Source organism: Lipotes vexillifer, unplaced genomic scaffold, assembly GCF_000442215.2.
Source record: "Lipotes vexillifer unplaced genomic scaffold, Lipotes_vexillifer_v1.1 scaffold1578, whole genome shotgun sequence".
Lineage (NCBI taxonomy): Eukaryota > Metazoa > Chordata > Mammalia > Artiodactyla > Lipotidae > Lipotes > Lipotes vexillifer.
In genome coordinates this window covers 228,886-250,331 of record NW_006782730.1, presented here as the reverse complement: position 1 = coordinate 250,331, position 21,446 = coordinate 228,886, and the positions used below count along the sequence as shown (strand labels likewise).

General features: G+C 40.1%; 1 protein-coding gene across 1 annotated transcript in view; it reads left to right on the top strand.

Annotated features, from left to right (window-relative positions):
* Positions 1-4,591: 4,591 nt before the first annotated feature.
* The window catches only part of LOC103084041 (conserved oligomeric Golgi complex subunit 5), a gene marked incomplete at its 3' end in the record, with an annotated part of 235,716 nt that continues 218,861 nt past the window's right edge, over positions 4,592-21,446 (top strand). The window contains exons 1-5 of the mRNA XM_007455380.1: positions 4,592-4,752; positions 10,037-10,176; positions 14,012-14,069; positions 18,792-18,846; positions 18,946-19,015. Of these exons, the coding sequence (XP_007455442.1) occupies positions 4,659-4,752; positions 10,037-10,176; positions 14,012-14,069; positions 18,792-18,846; positions 18,946-19,015 (417 nt within the window). The remainder of the gene's footprint in view (positions 4,753-10,036; positions 10,177-14,011; positions 14,070-18,791; positions 18,847-18,945; positions 19,016-21,446) is intronic.

Sequence of the window (21,446 nt, the reverse complement as noted above, 5' to 3'; positions counted from 1 at the left end):
TAACGCAAGAAAAAAAAAAAAATAAAAAATAAAAAAAAAAAGAATATGTTTACTCTTATTCTCAAATCCTATTCTTTTTATTTGAATCAGAAGGCAAACCTTTAATTATTATTTTTAAGCATTTAAATGTTTCATGAACATCGTTTCATGAAAATCTCAATTGTAATCACATAATTGCATAGTAAATCACTATTATACCCAAAGAGGGAGAAGTGATTAAATTAGGTGGTTCCTGTGTTTTATAGTTGCTATACTGTACTTAAAATCCTATCATTTCATAGTGTTGGCTGCTTTCCATATTCCAATTTTGGCCTTACCAAATTAAAAACAAATATGGGCCAACTTCAGAAAGGTCTAATTGCTCCACGTGCAATTTCTTGTTTGGCTAATCCTGAAAGTACTGTTATAACCTAAATATAAACCAATAATTTCAATTTCCTTAGGTAGAATGTACAGGTGGAATAAGATACGCTAGTTTTACTGATCACTGTTCACCATTTTATCACTGTTACTGTTTAACTTAATAAAGATTTAGAGAGTTACTAGCTTATTTTTTTAAATAAAAGTTCATGATTAGGAAGATGTAAGCCACCTACATAGGTAAACTATAAAGCAAAAGAAAGGTAGTTGCCTTTTCATGAATCAAACCTGTCTCATCTCCCTTGCATTCCAGATCCTGGTTATGCCATCACCATCCATCCCTATGCACTCAAGTCAGAAACTTGGGGCTTGTCCTTCACTCTCATCTCCTGCAGGTGTGTCAACTAAGTGGTACCTTTAAACCTTGAGCCCATTTTCACTGGCTCACAGTCTCTGTACTCATAAACCCCCATCCTGATGACTCTGACAATCTTCTCGGAATCCCAGTTGTTCTTATTTTTATTCATTCAACAAATATCAAGTTTCTGTTACATGTTGGGAACACAGATGAAAATATATTTTCTGTGTCCTTGAAAATGTATTAGACAAACTTACACAACACAATAATGCTAATACACACACTCAAACACAATTTAAGCACTGTAGAAATAACTGTCTAGAGAAGTGAGGGAAGTCAATAATGGATGAAGGAAATCTTGAGCTGACACTACATGGGAGATGGGGAAGTGTCCAGTTACAGAGAACATGTAAACAGCCATAGCAGCATGAAAATGCTTGATGTTTTCAGTGAACCATTAACAACAGTTCAGCATTGCTCGAGTTGTAACTAGACTAGAAAGGGCATGAGAGGGCCTATACACCAGGTTAAGATATTTTAGATTTTAAACTGTAGGGCCTTGGTTCTCAGCCATTTTTCCTCCTCTGTGGGTGATTTTTACATATGCACTCAACATGTTAACTTGTGCAAATGACATACTTCCGTGGGCATATATTTTTGTGTAAGTTGTTTGTCTCTCCTTGTACACTAGTTGTAATTGAAAAATTTTAGCAGAGAAATGACATGGTCAGGTTTCTGATTCAGAAAGATTTCGATGGAGGGATTAGGGCTGTTGGTAAAATATCAGTAAGGAGGCCACTGAAGTAGACAAAGCCGTGTGTAATGAGTATCTGACCTGGGACTCCAGGAATGAGGATAGAGGAAAGGGAACACATTTAGGAGCTATTTAGAAATAAAAATAAACTAGAAAGACATTTAGGAGGTGGAAATCACCTGATGACAGCACGTGTTGTGTAATTAAGAAAGAATTCTAGGATGATGTGTACACTTTTGGCTTTAGAGACTGGGCGGCTGGCCATTCCAATCAATGAGACAGAGAACCAGAAGGAGGAACAGGCTTTGGGAGGGAAACGAGTCCACGCTTGGGCACACTGAAGTTGAGGTGCTCAGGGGATTTCCAGGTGGTGATGCCTCATAACTGGTTATATAGATATGGTACTAAAGAAAAAGCTAGAGATAAGTCTTTAACCTTTAGGTAATATGTTGAAACTAAAAACATAGACAAAGTACTTATGGATGCCATATCTTGTAGAAATCCTTAGAAGCACCAACATTTAAGTAAAAGGGGAAAAAAAAAAGAATGTAAAGGAGACAGAGAGATGAACTCTGGAGCTGGGAGGAATAAATCTGAAACGTGATATTCAAAAGAGAGGGAATAGTATCACGAAGGAGGGAGGGGATAAACATCTTAAACATCACAGAAGAGTTAAGTAAAGACTAAAAAGTGTCCAATGGCAACTAGGTCATTGTGACTTTAGCAAGAATAATTTCACTCTTATTCATTCTTTTGTTGTTGTTGTTAAAATAATTTTTATTGTTCTTCTTCCTGCTGGTTATGCAGGCAGCCACAAGTGGTGCATACATGAGAGCTTTCCCTTCAGGGCTTCATGACTCCACTTTAAATGAAGTTTTCTTTATTTTCACATTTCCCTCTTTTGATCAAGATCTTTCCTCAAAAGCACTGCTGATCAAGAGTCAGGTTGTCCATATTTAGTGGTTTTTGTCCCTTGGTACCAGGAAGGGCGTTTCCTGGTTGTCACGTCCCACGTCAGAGGGAAAGTGCATAGCGATTGGAAACCACTGAAGCCACATTTGAGTAACAAGGAGGAGCATGAATAAGAACACTCAGGAATTTCCCATCTAAAGTCTACATTCCATCTAGGTTGTAAGCACTGGAGGTCATCCTGAAGCACTGAGCTAGAGTAACCCTACTGAGTAAGCTGTTTCTACAAACGTTTAACAGGCAACAAGTACAGAGCTTAAAAATAATTATGCAAAAACAGTAATTATGCAAGGCACAGTTAAAAGCAATATGACAAGTCCAGTTTGTATGATGGTAGCCAGCTAAATAGATCAAAAGACCATAGAGTATCAAAGGGAATTTGTTGTTAACCAGTGCACTTGTTCCCTGACCTTGTGTAGCTGAATTTCTACCTCTCCAGAGGTATTTATCCATGTGCAACAGGTGGTACTTAATTCATTCTTGTAGTCCCAGTACATGGCACGAAGAAGGCCTCCCTTAATACATATTTGCTGAATGAATAAATCAGTAGTTCTTAATCTTGGTTGTATGTTAGAATGATCTGGTGAGATTTTAGGAAGCAGGATGCCCAAACCATACCCCAGAGCAATTACATGTGAATCTCAGGGCATAGGATGCAAGCATCAGTGGTTGTTAAAGCTCTCCAGGTGATTTTCATGGGCAGCCTAGCTTGGGAATAAACAAATCCACATCCTCCAAAGCACCTGGTAATACTGTTTGTTTAAATGGGTTTCTACCTACCTATTAGCTCCTCTGGGATAAGACAGGGATTGAGTCTAATGTTTGTACACTCATGCTGGTACATATAGTAGAGACTCAAAACTCTTCAATGAATGAATGAATATTATGTAACTTTTCTAAAAATTTTCAATGTAAAAGCCAGGGAGGGAAAAACAATCCATAATTCAAAGATAATGCTTATTCATCATTAATATTAAAAAATTATTGAAGTCAAATTTTGTGTATTATAGATAATGAAACCTAATGTGAATCTCAACACACTGCCCTTGGCAATTTGTGAGACCTCCATTCAGAACATTCAATCCTATTCACACCGTGACTGAAATCAAAGTATATTAGGGGAGAACCTCTGTGACAAAGAGAAAGCATAATGCAGTGTAGTGAGACATACTTGCTTGAGTTGCTACGGGTATCTAATATGTTCGAACGGCATTTGGCACAGCTAAGTACTACTATCACATTCTCGAAAATCCGTTAGCTGAATCAAGAAAAACTTTAGCTCTGGCACTGGGAAATATAGGTTCCCTGCATACATACTTACTGTACACGAAGGAAAAGTTAACGTTTCTTTTTACGTTAGAAATTCTTAACCTTCTCGCACACGTGTGGTTGACCTGTTAACTTACTAGTATTTATCGTGGGAGAAATACAGGTGAATACTGCCGATGTTAACAGCGGAGAAGATATAACGGGAACTAACCTGATGATTTTACAGCTCCAATACTGTTAGCTGAGAGATGGAAAATCCATCAGTTTGTGACAAGGAAAACTCTGGCGTCGCTCAGGACTGAAACTAAGCGGTAGAAAAAGCCTAAGGTCACTGTCTCATGAGAGGGTAAGCAGAGACTGAGTCCCACTTATCTATTCCTGGTTCAGTCTTCCTACTTAACCGACTCTCGGCTCTCCCTAATTCTCCCCACTTTCATCCCTGGCAACTTTCCTCCCCAAGCTTTTCCCGCCTGCCTTTATCCCAAGAACGCGAAGCAAGGGTTGTGATAGATACAGGTGGATAGCTATTAACGCCCGCCAGCTGTGCTTGTGGCGTGCACACGAAGCTACCAGAAACCTCCGTTCTCTTCTAGTGCTTCCATCGAGAGGTCCCATTCTCAGGTTAAATACTTGGTTTAGAGGTGAGCGCTGCCGCCACGTTCCGGCGCTCACCTGTTCTTCCGCCCAGGGAACGCCGCCAGCCCCAGGAGTGCGGCGGGAGACGGAAGAAAGCGCCGGCCCCACGACCTCAGCTTCCCTGGTGCGCTGGGCCCTCGGCGTCCACCTACTCTGGGCTCCGCGCCCCTCCCAGCCAGGGTCGGCCCACCAGCAGTAGCAGAGCGTAATCTCCAAGACAGCCGGGCGGGCGGAGCTGGCGGCGCCGGGATTCTGCGTCATGACCTGGGCGGGGCACGCCGCTGTGACGCCATCTCCCCGGCACCTGCCAACATGGAAGGTGTCGACGGCGGCCTCGCTCTGCCTGGCCGTCCGGCTCTGGGCTCTGGGGCGGCTGCAGCGACTGTCCGGGAGCTCCTGCAGGACGGTAAGGAGTCGGGGTCTGGCCGGGCCATGGGGTTGGGGGATTGTCCTGCTCCGCACCTGGGCCCAAGTGGTGGACTCAACCCTTCGCTTTGCGGAAAGTTTTCCTGTTTCGGCGTGACCACTCCCCTCCGCCCGGCCCCCTGACGTCTGGGTGCTGGCCTAGCCAACCTGTTTCTCCAGGGACTTGCTGTCCCCTTCCCTTCCGGGTGTCCTGGGGACACCTGATTTCTGGAGGCTCCTCATTTCAACTCTGCCCTCCACGCTACTGGGGTTTCGCTGATGTCCCGAGTTCCCGCCCCCGGTGACCAAAGGGTGAAGCGTTTGATTCCATGAGAAGTGTAAGACCTAGAGCAGATTACAAGCGCTTGATGAAGGGGGTCTCATTTTTAGGTAGAGTTGGAAACATCCCCTTGTTAATACATTTTTGGACTGCACAGGTGGCCCCACTTACAAGCTCGCTTGTTTTTTTTTTTTTACAAGTCGTTTATCCACAGCCATACGTCGGGGAGGGTTCGGAGCATTCATTCAGGCTGGGATTAACTATATGTATTGAATATAGCAATCAAGTTTATTGATAGTTTTGGATAGAAGTTTCTAGAAATAAGAAGATAAGTTAGACATAGTGTATTTGAGAAGCCCATAAAATTGTATTAATGAAGTTAACATGCCCCAAACTTCCTTTCTTTCAGAATAAAGTTCAAATTTCTAAGATCCTTCTCACCTGTTCTTAATTTTCTTCCCTAATCTCCATCACGTTCAACCTTGTATTAAAATAATTAGTGTACTTAATCTTTTCTACTTCATTGTAAAACCCCTTTTTATATTCTGCAGAGTTAATAACAGTACCTTGCCTACAGTAGGTGCAGAGTAAGTGGTTTTTAAAAATTGAACATCACAGTAAAGAAGCATATGCACACATATGTAGACCAAAATAGGTTCTAAACGAATGAAATAAAGTTCTAAAGTACTGTTTGTTTTCTGTGTTGTATGTTTTATTACTGCCCTTAATTCCTTGCCTTCTGATTATAATTTACATACTTTTGTCACAAGTCACTAATGATGTTTTCTGAACTAGATCATGTTCTCTAGGTTAGGATCTCTGGCTAATGCATCTTTGTACCTTAATTTAAATTCAGGTTAACCAAGTTTTGAGCTCCTGATATATACGCAATTCCCACCCTCAAGTAGCTCACCATTTTGGTAGGAGAAGTAGCCCTGTAGAGTTAGAAAGGTAGGCACCGTAATATAGTGTTGTAAGGGTAGCAGTAGAATTGTATACTAAGTAAAACATTAATACAAAAGAAGATGATAACTGGGAGTGGTTTAAGGGAGTGTCAGGAAAGGCTTTCTAGATGGAGTTGGTTTTGAGGTGTAAATAGGACTTTCCCAGGTGAAGTGGAGGAAACAGTACATGCTGCGTATGGGTATTTATTTCAGTTGGGTGCATTCCAGCGGTTGTATTCAGTTTTTGGAGGGTAAACAGTCCTCAATTCTGCTTTCTGTATTTTCCTATTTAGTTCTCTTTCCCATCTTCCACAATAATTATTTAAATCTACTCTTTCAAACCACTCCCTTCAAGCTCAACAAATGGTTTTCAAGTTCCCTAAAAAAAAAAAAAAGAATCTATTAGATATGCGCTTCTTCCATTTCTTGCGGTTAAACCTATAAACTAAGCCTGAACCTGCAGTCATTCTTTCTTCCTTCTTTTCTGTTGTATTTTCAATTATAAAAGAAGTGAAGTCTCCATTCCTTCCTAAGGACAGTCCCTCCCCTTGGTGCTCTGGATTTTCTTCCTGTCTCCTCAACGACCCAGTTACCCTCATTCTATGCCATTGAAATCGCTTTGCCAAGGTCTCCAGTGACTTTCTTGTGGATAAATCAAATGGACACTGTTTCGGTCTTTATCTTACTTGAACTTATGAAAGGGTTCGAATCTTTTCTTGAAATACTTGCCTCATGTGGCTTGTTCCATTTTTAAAAAAATTTCCTAATTCTCTAAGTGTTCTTTTTCAGCTTTCTTTAGATGCTTGTCGTCTTCATTTCACCCCTAATTCAGTGGTTCACTCCACTCTTCCCTCCCACAACATTCCTAAGGAATTAAACATTTCCATCAGTAACAGTGATCCACTGTGTCAGGGGTCTGCCAGTGATAGAGGATAGGATTTATAGGGTTGGTCAGCAGATGCGTAGTTTGAAATTTTGTGAGGTGTTTCTGATATGCCTCCTATAGGCATGAGAAAGCTAAAAGAGAAGCATGAAGGACGGTCTGTCTTCAGATGCCAAATCCAATGGCCAGTATTCAGCCTTCATTGTGTTTGATCTTTATAAGATCTTTGACACTACTGACTTTCTTTAAGCTGTCCCTTTTGGTTTTTTGCTGTTCTCTCCTGTTTTTCTTTCTCTCCGAACACTTAATTTCCTTGATTGCTTTCATTTCTTCTATCTACCCCTAAATTTTGGTGTTTTCCTGCTTCTGATCTCTTGTCGTTCCCATTTTCCTTTTTTTGTGCATTCTAAAATGTCTTCCTAAATCATCTGGTCTTTTTTTCATAGTTTGAAAATTAATATGTATACAAATATACACATATGGCCCTTACTCCTCTTCTGAGCTATAGAACCACTCTCTACTGGACATTTCTGTCTTGACAGTGAACAAGCACTACTAATTCTACATATAAAAATCTACATATGAACAAATAGTATAGGTTCTGCACATGAAAAAGTGAAATAATTTTTTTTTTTAACCCCTCTCCTCTAACCTTTTCCTCTGGTAGTCTCTGTTACCATTAATTGTATGTGGTAAGTTAGATGTGTGCTTGTTCCCATGTAGGTTAGATGTGTGCTTGTTCCCACGTAGGTTATCAGTTCTTTGGAGGCAGGGGTACATTCATGTTCATCTTTATACAAAGATTCCTGGTGGCCTACTTTATGCAAAACTGAATTCCCTATGTCAGTTAATCAAGAAACTTGGGAATCATCCTTTAATTCTTGTTTACCTAATCACCCATCTTTCAGCTTGTCTCTAAGTCCTATACATTATGGTGTCTGAATATTTGTCAAATTTGTCACTTCCTTCACAGTCTAACTGCTACTATCTTAGTCTTCATCTTGTCACTTGGGCTGTTAACATAGCACCTTATTGGCCTCTGTGGTTCTATTCCATGGGTGTGTTCGTAAATTAGCGTCCTGGGAAAATAGAAGAAGCCCTGATTTTGTAGTGTATGCTAATTTTCATGGTGTAAATACCCTTACCACGGTCAGTTTTTTTTTTGCGGTACGCAGGCCTCTCACTGCTGTGGCCTCTCCCGTTGCGGAGCACAGGCTCCAGACGCTCAGGCCCAGTGGCCATGGCTTACAGGCCCAGCCACTCCGCGGCATATGGGATCTTCCTGGGCCGGGGCACGAACCCGTGTCCCCTGCATCGGCAGGTGGACTCTCAACCACTGCACCACCAGGGAAGCCCCCATGGTCAGTTTTAAGATACCTACATGTGATGTCAACTGGCTCACAGAATTCCTGAGAGATTAACAGTTGGCTCTCAGGATCCAATCCGAGCCAGCCCCAGCGCACCACCGTGTGGCTAATCCCTTTTCAGTCATCCTCCATACAGCTGCCAGAAACTGTTCTACAACACAAGGCTAACAGGGCTCTTTCTTGGCTTTAAAACCTTAAACGGGATATAGTCTGAACGTTTTGAATATTTTACCAGCCTCTTTTCAAACTGCACCCCAACCTTCCTTTGGAACCTCAAATCCTATCATTCTTTACCCTTTCTGCCCAAAACACACTGTGATCTAGACATACTTAAGTCAGTATTATCCTTATTCCTCAAAATATGCCATTACATTTGCTGCCTCTAAACCTTCCCTCTTGGAATAGCCTTCTCCACTTGTCTGCCTGACAAGATCCTTAATTCTGAGAACTACTTGGCAAACTCGAAGGAAATGGGGTTCTCAGAATTAAGGCCAAAGTAGCAGTTTCCTTCTTTCACTCCACTACACTTTGAGAGTAGTCAAGAATGAGTCTTTGCTTTTAGCAGAATGATACTTCCAGCTGATACATAGGTTAATTCATGCATTCAACCAGTATTGAACACCTGCTATGTGTCAGGCATTGTTCAGGCTCTATGGGTGTGGTAGTACACAAAGCAAACTCATGGAGTGTACATTATAGTGGATATAGACAATTGAAGTTTTCTTATAAGTACTCTATTTTATAGCTTGTTAGTTTCATAGTCTCTGTCAAGGCAGTCTTACATATATCTACCATATGGCTAGGAGATCATTGTTTATACCTACGTTGACTTCACTTCCGTGTATCTGTTTTTCATTCATAATTCTCTCCACTTTCCTTTCACCCACAAATTTGTGGATTTCTGTACAGAAAGATATCTTCTTAACATCTAGCATCACTTCTTGTTTTAAAATTTTTATTTATTTATTTTTTGGCTGTGCCGCGTGGCATGAGGGATCTTAGTTCCCTAAGCAGGGATCGAACCTGTGCCCCCTGCAATGGAGGCGCAGATTCTTAACCACTGGACTTCCAGGGAATTCCCTTTTTTTTTCTTTCTCTTAGGGGTTTACTTTCAACATGGTTTCCCTTTCCATTTACTTATTTCACCCATAAATCCAAAATTTCAGTAATACCTGTAAGTTTGCATTTGCCTACTTCTATTAAAATTTCAGATTCACTTTATTATAACAGTATTTGTGCGTCAGTCTGGAGATGCTGGAGAGCATAATTATCAAATACAGTCAGTTTTCCTATTGTCATTGTCAGTGACCTTGTTTTCTTGTGTTAAAAGCTGTGGTTAGTAGTTTTTTTTTTTTTCAATCTTTTACTCAATATTTTCCTTTTGACTCACTGATTAAAAACTAGCTTTTAGGAATATGCATAGTAGTCCAGAACGTGGGCTCTGCAGCTACACTGCCTGGGTTCAAACAGTGAAGTTGTACAAGTTGCATGTCCTGTCTGTGCCTGTCTCTTCACCTGTGAAACGGGGAGAATGATAGTTACAACAGGGTTGTGTGAACATTGAGTGAGTTAGTATGTATAAAGTGCTTATATCAGTGCCTGACGCGTAGTAAGTTCTTAGTGAATTTTACCAGTCTCTTCTGCTGTTGCTACCGCCTCTTCTCATTTACAACAGAAAGCCTTTTCAGTACTTTCTGGTGTATAGAAAGACCTCAAAATATGTTAACTATGATTATAATTGTTCTGTTGTTTAATATCTGTGGTTTGGTGCAGTGTAATTGATAAAGATTTTTTCTTATTTTTTTTCCCAGAGTGTTATAGTGATTTTTTAAATGAAGACTTTGATGTAAAGACTTATACTTCTCGATCTATTCATCAAGCTGTAATTGCTGAACAGCTAGCAAAACTTGCCCAAGGAATCAGTCAGTTGGATAAAGAACTGCACTTACAGGTAATTCCAATTTTCTGGATCATACAATTTATTCAACACAGAGTGATAATATATCACTTTTATAATCCTTTTATTATTTAATCTAAATGCGCATTTACATGAACAAATGTATATTTTTCCAAGTATATCTTTGAAAAGTTTTCTGTAAACTTTTTGTTATTTGAAAAATGGATATACCCATCTCTCCAAAACCTTTTATTCATACTTTGTTTTCATCATCTTAACTGATATGGAGAGAGTATAGGTAGGCAAAAAATAGGATGTCTTTGATAAAGATAATAGAAAATAGAATTTTGGAAGCAGAACAGTGTGAATAAGAAAAACTGGGATGTTCCCATCAGCAGTTCACACTTTATGAGCACAAAATGTAACATTTGATGAAATTACAGAAAGTTGATAAATTTGTGGTGGATAGAACACAATGAGGGGAGTTAGGAGATCGGTCTGAATCTCAGTTGTGCTGTTACCTTTCATATCATGTAATGCCTTTGAGTCTTGCTATTTTTTTTTTAAAAAAAGAAAAAAACCTGTGGAATGGGTTGGAGTGAATAAGGGGGAGGAGGAGATTGTAGTAGAAAATCTTGAAGGTTCCTTCCTCTTTTACAATTCTGTGATTTTTATATGGTGGTTTTATGGTGTACTTTCTAGTGTTGCCTTTCTTTCTGAGTAGGCACTTAAATATTTAAATGAATGAACAAATTGCATGAATAAATGAACTATTTTCCAGGAAACCTAGATCTGGTATAATGAGACATGTTCCCTTAAGTTTTTTGTGTCTTACTTTATCAATTAAAAGAGCAGTTTGGGGCTTCTCTGGTTTCGCAGTGGTTAGGAGTCCACCTGTGAATGCAGGGGACACGGGTTTGAGCCCCGGTCCAGGAAGATCCCACGTGCTGTGGAGCAACTAAGCCTGTGTGCCACAACTACTGAGCCTGCGCTCTAGAGGCCACGAGCCACAACTACTGAGCCCACGTGCCACAACTACTGAAGCCCGCATGCCTAGAGCCTGTGCTCCGCAACAAGAGAAGCCACCGCAATGAGAAGCCTGCACACCGCAGCGAAGAGTAGCCCCTGCTTTTCAGAACCAGAGAAAGCCTGCACATGGCAATTAAGATCCAACACAGCCAAAAATAAAAATAAATAAAAAATAAATAAATTCAGTGGTTGAGAGTCCGCCTGCTGATGCAGGGGACACGGGTTCGTGCCCCAGTCTGGGAAGATTCCACATGCCGTGGAGCGGCTGGGCCTGTGAGCCTGTGTGTCCGGAGCCTGTGTTCCGCAACGGGATAGGCCACAACAGTGAGAGGCCCATGTACCGCAAAATAAATAAATAAATACATAAATTTATAAAAAAAAAAGATAGAAGTATATATTACAGACAGTTCTTTAAAAAAAAAAGAGCAGCATAGTTCAGACTGGGGTGACTTTTAAGGTCAGTTTAAAATTCTGATTATATAATTAGAGATTAATACTTATTGAGAAACATTTATAGGACAGTTTTAATTGTCAGGCTTTGCTTTAGGCTCTGCGGATAGAAAAATGAAAACATTTCCTGGCTCTCCAAGTATTCACAGACCAGTGGCAGATACAGGCAGAAATAATGACAGGCAAATGATGCCTGTTTTAAATAGAATAGTACAAAGTGTCTGTGGGAGCAGGGGAAAGTGCACTTAACTCTGCCTAGGTTTCTCAGGGGGTAGCTTTTTGCAGGAGCCACCTGAAATTCTTTCTGCCTTTTTGTGGTTGGCATTTTCCTTATTCTTTGCATATAGTACCTTCTCTGAAGGAATCAGTAAAAACTTAAAATCTGTTTAACATCTCCTAGAGGGGGCAAGTTATGCTTACAGTGGTTCTGGATGTAGGGTGGAGGAAGTCTCTGATTCCTGGTATGAGATCTGAACCTGCTACAATTGTTTTTCTGCAGAAGCAAAATTGGGATAATGCTAACCAAACCAGTAAGTAAAATATAATAAAAATAATTTAAAATATCATTGAGATCGGGGCTTCCCTGGTGGCGCAGTGGTTGAGAGTCCGCCTGCTGATGCAGGGGACATGGGTTCGTGCCCTGGTCTGGGAAGATCCCACATGCTGTGGAGCGGCTGGGCTCGTGAGCCATGGCCGCTGAGCCTGCGCGTCCGGAGCCTGTGCTCCGCAACGGGAGAGGCCACAACAGTGAGAGGCCCGCGTACCGCGAAAAAAAAAAAAAAAAAATATATATATATATGTGTGTATATATATATATATATATATCATTGAGATGATTAAAGTTACAAAAGGTGTACCGAAGTATGTATTAGTCAGGGCTTTAGTACAGGAAGCAGAAACCGCTGTAGGTATTTAAAGCAGGAAGATATTTAATACAGAGGATTGGATGGACAGCTAATGGAATGAGTTGAAGGATCTACCACAGATGCAACACAGAGACCTGGAAGCTCCTGCTGTTACCTCCCATGCCACTGCTAAAGTTCAGCTTCTGGATGCTTGGTAACTGAACTCTGGAATGATCTATAGGGCTATCCCAACTATCTCTAAATCCTCAGGTCTCAGGTCTTTGCTTACTAGCTGAAACAGTAATGGGAAGATAGTTTTCCTCTTTCTTCTGTCTTCTAAATCTCTTGGAAATTCATCCAGTTGACCAAAGGGGAGTCTGAAATTGTAGTTTTAGGCTTTTCAACCTTTCCAGAGTATCACAAGGGACAAAGAATAGAGAATTAGAAAAATATTCATTTTGTTAGGATGGACACATTAATGACCATATCAGTGGACTGGGGAGAACTCAGATGTCTTCTGGACAAGAGACATAGGAGACTAAAAGTAACACTTATTTTATTTTATTTTATTTTTGCGGTACGCGGGCCTCTCACTGGCACGCCCTCTCCCGTTGTGGAGCCCAGGCTCCGGACACACAGGCTCAGCGGCCATGGCTCACGGGCCCGGCCGCTCCACGGCATGTGGGATCTTCCCGGACCGGGGCACGAACGCTTGTCCCCTGCATCGGCAGACGGTCTCTCAACCACTGCGCCACCAGGGAAGCCCTTAACACTTATTTTAGATATGTGATAGAGGAACTTGCTAGAATGACAAGTGATGTGTGAAACAGGACAAAGTAGAGGATTTAGGCATTCCATTGAACGGATCTTTGCTGATTAGGAGCTTCAGTTTACAGACTAGACATGAAACTTCTTATTCATTGTAATAAAGGTACAAAATAATAAGGATTCCTGCATTGTTCTAAAGATTTGCTTGATTTCTTGGTGTTTCTAGGACTCTCTTGCATGTAGCCTTTAACTCTTAACTTTTATGGTTTTTTTTTTTTGATATGACTATTCATACTGCCCTAATTTTCTTAAAAATACCAGTCTTCTGCAGGGAAGAGGATTTGCTGTGACATTAGGAAGCTGGAAGCAGAGAGGTGTTTAGGGAGGCGCTGACTCTGCTTTATCTTTCCAAATTAGAATGTGGTCTTGATGATGCTGAATTAAATGCAAGAACTAAAAGAACCTGATGTTTGAAAACACTCTTTAAAAGGGAAGCGTGTATTAATTAGCATGGCAAGAATTAGCTGGTTTTTGCTTTTCAGTTTGGGCACAGCTTCTCCTGCACATCCCCCTAGGAAACCACGGGGCTAATGAAAAGACGTCTTTGGCTCTGTGTTGAGCTATAGCGTGTTTATGTTCCCACCAGTCATTCAGCTCAAACACACCTTTATAACCTGTATTTTTTGTATTAGCATTTTCCCACTTTCCATAAAGAGAGAGTCCTTCAATTCTACTTTGTGGTTACAAATCAAAATACTTAATACTTGGAGTGCTGATTATTCATTCTCGATTTTCAGGTTGTTGCAAGACATGAAGATTTATTGGCACAAGCAACTGGGATTGAGTCTTTGGAAGGTATATTTCCATTAACTATTACACATTGTACAGAGCTAGCCCAGGGCTTGGAAACTTCTTCTGTGAAGGGTCAGAAAGTAAATAGTTTAGACTTTGTAGGCCATACTGTCTCTGTTGCAACTACTAAACTCTGCTGTTACAGGGTGAAAGCAGCCAGGTAATATGGAAACGAATGTGTGTGGCTGTGTTCCAACAAAACTTTAATAAAACTTTGCTGACCCCTGAGCTAAACTCTCTGGGTTTAAATCCTTGCTTTCCCACCTACTAGAAGTGTGACTTTGGACAACTTACCTAACCTTTCTGTGCCTCAGTTTTATCTATAAAGGAGGAGTATTAATATGTACTAATATGTTATTTAGAGGGTTAAATGAGTTAACAAAATGCTTTGAACAATTCCTGGCACATATTTAGTGCTTTTATAACTGTTAGTTAATTAAAACAAATAAGCAGGGGAATTCCAGTGGTTACAGTGGTTAGGACTCCGCACTTTCACTGCTATGGGCGCACGTTCAGTCCCTGGTTGGGGAACTAGGATCCAGCAAGCCGTGTGGCGTGGACAAAAAAAAAAGAAACGAAAACAAAATCAACTCCACTAAAGTAGTGGAAATAGGCTTGAATTCTTTCCTATTTCTTTGAAATGCTTTTCAAAAATGAAAGTATAGTAGAATGATAATACGGATTTTTATTATGAACTCTCTTATTTTTGTTTGACTACATCTTTTATGAATTTATCATTCTCTATATTAAATTAAACTACATCTCATAAATATGAAATGTTAATATTGTATTTTCCATTATCACTTGTGTTGTGATTACTGTTGATCATTGTACATCAAAAGAAAGCTAAGTGATTTTTCCCTATGTTGATGACATTCTTAAGGAAGAAGGATATTGCTTTCTGTGATGCAGTATTCTTTAATGCTTCCTCTAGTATTTCTTATGTGCACTCAAAGATGTTATTTTCAGCATGTGCACTGTTTCTAAGGCATCCTGATGAAGAACATAGTATGTTGGAGATAACAGTTTGTTATTTGAATATTTAGGATAGATATCAGATTATGTTCATGGGAAAATTAAGAGGCTCTAGGTGCTGACTTATTATGGAAAATTAATTTTCTTTAATCTCATAATATTTTTATATGTTTCTGGAAGCAAGTAAATAATACCTTGTTTTCAATGGTAATTTTTGTAAACAAATGAATAAAGGTTTTTTTCCTTTGTAGAAACCCATAGGGATGTCACGGTAGTACATTGATTTTGAGTGTATATAGGTGTAGATGAATCATCACAACAGAAATACTTCTCATTGTGGTTTTCTTTTTCTTTTCCTTTTTTTTAAATTGGCCACACCACATGGCTTGCAGGATCTTAGTTCCCCAACCAGAGATTGAACCTGGGCCACCACAGTGAAAGTGCCGAGTCCTAACCACTGGGCAGCCAGGGAATTCCCTATGTGTGTTTAGTTCTATAGTGTGCTGATTTTCCCCAGAGTGCTTTTCAGTGTTTAAAACATTTAAAATATGCTGTTAGACTGAGTTAGAATGACTATCCATTGGGTGACTGTGTACAGTAGAAAGGCTGACTTCTCTGAATTCCTATGATAATCTAAGACTATTCTCCATATTATTTGAACTTAAGTCAAAGTATGAATCAGTTAGTATTCATTTTAGCATGATGTGTATTTCTAATCATTTATTAAACTTTTTGAGATGTGGGTTATATTTGAAAATGTGTTACCCCAACTTCTACTTCATCTGCTTTTTCTCCTATATATTTAAAATTTTGGCCATATAATTCATTTGGAGATATATTTATTTAGCCTATTTTATTAAAATTTACTCTCTCTTCATTTTTTGTTTATTTATGCATTTAAATTTTAATTGAGAATTTGTTAGATTCCAGGCAGCTGTAACAATATGCAGAGTCCCTGTCCTTATGGAGTTTTGGAGGTATATTTAATTAAGCCTATTTTATTAAAAAGGGATAGCCTAATTTCTTTATTTATTTGCTCATTCAGTCAAATAGTAATTGAGAACTTGTTAAGATACCAGACACCTGTGAACAATAGAGTCACTGTTCTCATGTTATTTATGTTCTAGGTAGGGAATTAGACCAAAAAAGAAAAATGTGTAAGTAGGGAACTTCAGGTACTTTTAAGTCCTAAAAGAAAATAAAATAGATGATGAGGTAGAAGAATGGGAGTTCCTTACTAGCTAGGATGGGCAGGAGATGCTTCTTTGAGAAGATGACATTTGAACTGAGATCTGAATGATGAGAAAGAGCTACCACATGACTGTCTGGGGAGGAGAGTGTGGTAAGCTGAGGGACCAATAAATGGAATTAGCGTGGCATGTTTGAAGGGCAGAAAGAAAAGGCTAGTATGACTAGAGTTTAGTGAATGAGGGAAAGAATTGCAGATGAGGTTCTTGGGAAGGAATTTTGATTTTCATTCTAAATGCAATGGTAAACAATTGGAGGGTTTTAATTAGAAATGTTATGTGATTAATGCTCTAAAAAGTTTTCTCTGGTGGCTCTATAAGAAGGCAAGAGTAGAATCTGGGGTACCAATTTAGAAGCTATTAGAGTAGTAGACGTTGATGGTGCCTTGAATTAGTGGTGGATGTAAAGAGAGAGAAGTGAATGGGATAAAATGGGGGTAGAGCTGATAGGATTTGTTGATGGGAAATGAAAAGTCTGAGGGAAAAAAGTCACCAACAGTGATTCCTAAGATTTTAGTCTGAAAAATTGGATAGATGATGGTATGAGTAACAGATACATCACACTGGAGAGGATCATGGTGGGGCAGAAGTTATCTATTTGGGTGTCTTAAATTTGTCATAAGAAAGTTCAGGGCTAGAGATTTGTGTGCGTGTGTGTGTGTGTGTGTGTGTGTGTGTATAGATAGGCAGGTATAAAGAAAATCTATATAGATGTATGTACATATGTGTGTATATAAAATCAGTATTTTATTGAACAGATAGTGTTTAAAACATTGGGGTTGAATGAAATCCCTAAGAGAGATTCTAGATGGAGAAGAGAAGATGGCTGAGGACCAAATCTTGGAGTACTCCAGCATGTAGAGATCCAACAGAGAAGGAGTGGGAGCAACTCATGCCATCAGAGGGAGCCCATGAGGTTGATGACTTGGAAGCCTAGAGAAAAAAATGTTTTAGGGAGGGAGTGGTTCAACGTGTCATGCATTTCTGAGAGTTAGAACAAGATCAAGACAGAACTGACAATAGAATTCGGCACCTTGGAGATTTCTGGTGACGCTGACAAAATCTGTTTTGGTGGCATATGTGTGAAAGGTGTTGCGAGTGGGTTGTGGAGAGAATAAGATGTGAGGAAGTGATGATAACAAGGAAAGCCAGTTCATTCTTGGAGGTTTAAGGTCAGTGAACCATAATACCGGCAGAAATCCTTGGGTCCAGAAAGGATTCTATTGGACTGAGCCATATTAAAACATTTGTATGCAGTTAGGAGTATTAATTAATTCTGAAATTACTTCATCTAATATGACAACATTCTATACTTAAATTTATTTAGAATGCTATGTTTCAAAACTACAGCTATGCCAGTTGAATATAGAAACTGAGTTTTAAAGAATATAGTTCAAAATAATGAAATCTGTAATATTGGAAAGCCCATTTTTAGGCATATAAAAAAGTAAAATTTCAGATCTGTCCTCCTGAAAATAATTTTACAATTTTATAAACAGTTCTTCATCATGTTATGTAAGTAGAGAGTAAAGGCAATAATATACTTGCTGTCCATATTTATTATTTATCTAGCATTGGGGGTTAGAGAGAGTATACCAGGAGGAGAGTACCTCATTTCCAGATCGTTCAGGGCCTTGTACACCAAGCCGTGGACTTTAGTTTTAACATAGGAGCAAAGGGGAGACTGGGGAAGGGTTTTAGCAGATGAGTGTTGTAATTTGCACTTCCAAAGATCACTCAGGCTTTTTTTTAATATAATTAAAAAAATAAGTTTCTTTATTTTTTGGCTGTGTTTGGTTTTCATTGCTGGGCGTGGGCTTTCTCTAGTTGAGGCAAGCAGGGGCTACTCTTCATTGCGGTGCGTGGGCTTCTCGTTGCGGTGGCTTCTCTCCTTACAGAGCAGGGGCTCTAGGCGTGTGGGCTTCAGTAGTTGTGGCTCACGGGCTCAGTAGTTGCAGCTCGTGGGCTTTAGAGTGCAGGGTCAGTAGTTGTGGTGCATGGGCTTAGTTCCTCTGCAGCATGTGGTATCTTCCTGGACCAGGGCTTGAACCGTGTCCCCTGCATTGGCACGTGGATTCTTAACCACTGCACCACCAGCGAAGTCGCACACTTCTTTTTTTTGTAATTGTAGTACAATACACATTAACATGAAATTTACCACTTTAACCATTTTAAACTATATAACTTAGTGCTATTAATTACATTTACAGTGTTGTGCAACCATCGCTATCCAGTTCCAGAACTTTTTCATCACCTCAAATGGAAACCCTGTACCCATTAAGCAGTCACTCCCCATTCCTTGTCAGACTTCTTTAGTGGAGCAAGGTTAGGACGGGGAAGACTAGTTAGAGGTTTTTGCAGTAGTCTAGGTGAAAGATACTGGTTGGATTATGATGATGGCAGAAAAAAATGGAAAAATTTCTCTATTTTTTTCTTTTAACTTTTTACCCAATTTGAACCCTCGTAAATTTGTAAAGTAATGTAAGCTGTTATGTTTTCCTAGGTGTCCTTCAGATGATGCAGACAAGAATTGGGGCTTTACAGGGAGCTGTTGATAGGTACTGTTGTTCATTTTGTAAATGAATGAAATGGAACGAATTTTATCCATTGATATTTTGAAGATGATTTTGTCACTCCTCTTTCTGTTTTTCCTTTAGGATGAAATCAAAAATTGTTGAGCCATACAATAAAATAGTAGCCCGTACTGCTCAACTAGCAAGACTTCAGGTAGGTCCTCACTTGTCATTTCTTTGTACTTTTACTTCATTTTGTATTTATAAGCGAGCAAATTTCAAGAGAATGAATTCTGAGGAAGTAAGAGAATATGAGAGAAAATGGGAAAAATACTAAAGAGCTTTAAAAGAAGATATTCAGTTTATAAAATAAAAATCTAAACTACTATTCAAGTGAATTATTTTCACTCTTACTATTTCAGTGTATTACTAACTTTTTAGATTTCAAAATTATTTCTCTTAATAGAGAACAGGAAGAAACCTTTTATCCTTACAGTTTGCTATGATCCAATGTAAGGAACCCAAACCTATAACTTCTGTAATACAGCGGTCCCCAACCTTTTTGGCACCAGAGACCGGTTTCATGGAAGACAGTTTTTCCGCGGACCGGGGAGGTGGGGGTGGGGGGGTGGTTTCACATGATTCAAGTGCATTACGTTTATTGTGCGCTTTATTTCTGCTATTGTTACATTGTACTATATAATGAAATGATTATACAACTCACCATAATGCAGGATCCGTGGGAGCCCTGAGCTTGTTTTCCTGCAACTAGATGGTCCCATCTGGGGGTGATGGGAGACAGTGACACCTGAAGTGTGTGGCTTATGTCCAGTCTACTCTGTAATCTCGTTTTGATTGCTGTCACTGCAGAAAACCCTGCTTCACAAAGATAGGATGTTGGAAACAGAAGCGGCCTTTTCAGTGCTTTTGTGGCAATCTCAGGATATCGCGCCTTGACTTTAATCCAGAATGTATGGAGATTTGAAGTTGTCTCAAACATACTTTTAAGGCCACCGTCATTTACGATCTCAAGCAGTTGATCCTATTCTAGCACAAAGTCGATTCACTGGGCTTATTCACAAATGGGTCGCAGATCCACTCCTTCCCAGTTCGGGGGTCTTTTGTGGCTGGGAAGTAATGCTCAGACTCTTTTGAAAGCTGAGATGGGTGATCATGCACCAGCTGGGGGAAAGAAGGCCCTGGCTCAGCCTCTTTCAAAATCTCTGCTAATATTTGAAATGTGTCAAAAATCCTAGTGTTCACTCATTGCCCCCATAATTCCAGTTTGGCTTTGAATGCAGCCATTTTATCTGCCAGCTTGAACACAGTGGTGGTTCTCCCCTGAAGTGACAGATTGAGTTCGTTGAGCAGGTTGAATATGTCACACAAGTAAGCAAGTTTTGCGACCCCATTCTGTGGCACTGAAATGTGCTGCCAGGGGTGACTGTTTCTCTAAAAGAAATCTCTGGAGTGGCTCTCATAACTCAAAAACTCTGGCCAGTGATCTACCTTTAGAAAGCCATCTCACTTCTGTGTGTAAGAGAAGACGTGTGTGCTCTGCGTCCATCTCCTCACAGAGCTGCGGGAGCAGACGTGAGTTAAGGGCATGTATTTTAATATGGCTGATAATTTTAATCACATCCTGCAAAACGTTAAGTTCAGGTGACATTTTTCAGCTAGCCAGCATTTCCCTGTGGATGACACAGTGTGTAGACTCACGTTCAGAAGCAACCTCTTTGACCCAAGTAGTGAAACCAGAAAGCCATCCAGTCATGGCAGCCGCTCTGTCCGTGCATATATCGACGCAAAATGACCAATTCACTTTTCCTGATGCGTAATCATTCAGAGACTTGAAGAGTTCTGCAGCTGTTGTGTTGGTTGTCAACAAAAGTGCACATAACATATCCTCATGCACATCCTCCTGAAAGATATATCACACAAAAACAAGCATTGTTGCCTTGTTGTCGACACCAGTAGACTCGTCAACCTGGATTGCATACCGTGGTGACTCATTAATCCTCTCTAACAATTGTGCCTCAGTATCCTCTGCTATTTCATCAATTCGTCTAGTTATGGTACTAGCCAAAAGAGGAACACGTGCCACGTTTTGAACTGCAGCCTCTCCTAAAAGTTCATGACAGTTGTCCTTAGCAGGCAGGCTCAACTCTTCACCAATGGTAAAGGGCTTTTTCTTAAAGATTTATTTTTTATTTATTTATTTATTTTATTTTTGGCTGCATCGGGTCTTAGTTGTGGCACGCAGGATCTTCATTGAGGTACGCGGGATCTTTCATTGCAGCGCGCAGGCTCTTTGTTGCGATGCACAGGTTTCTCTCTAGTTGTGGTGTGCGGGTTTTCTATTCTCTAGCTGTGGCGCGCAGGCTCCAGGGCATGTGGGCTCTGTAGTTTGTGGCACATAGGCTCTCTAGTTGAGGCGCGCAAGCTCAGTACTTGCAGTGTGTGGGCTTAGTTGCCCTGCAGCATATGGGATCTCATTTCCCCAACCAGGGATCGAACCCGTGTCCCCTGCATTGTAAGGCGCATTCTTTACCACTGGACCTCCAGGGAAGCCCAGCAAAGGGCTTCTTAGATTTAGCAATGCGTTTAGGCACTAAGAATGATGCTATCAGTGCACACACATTTGA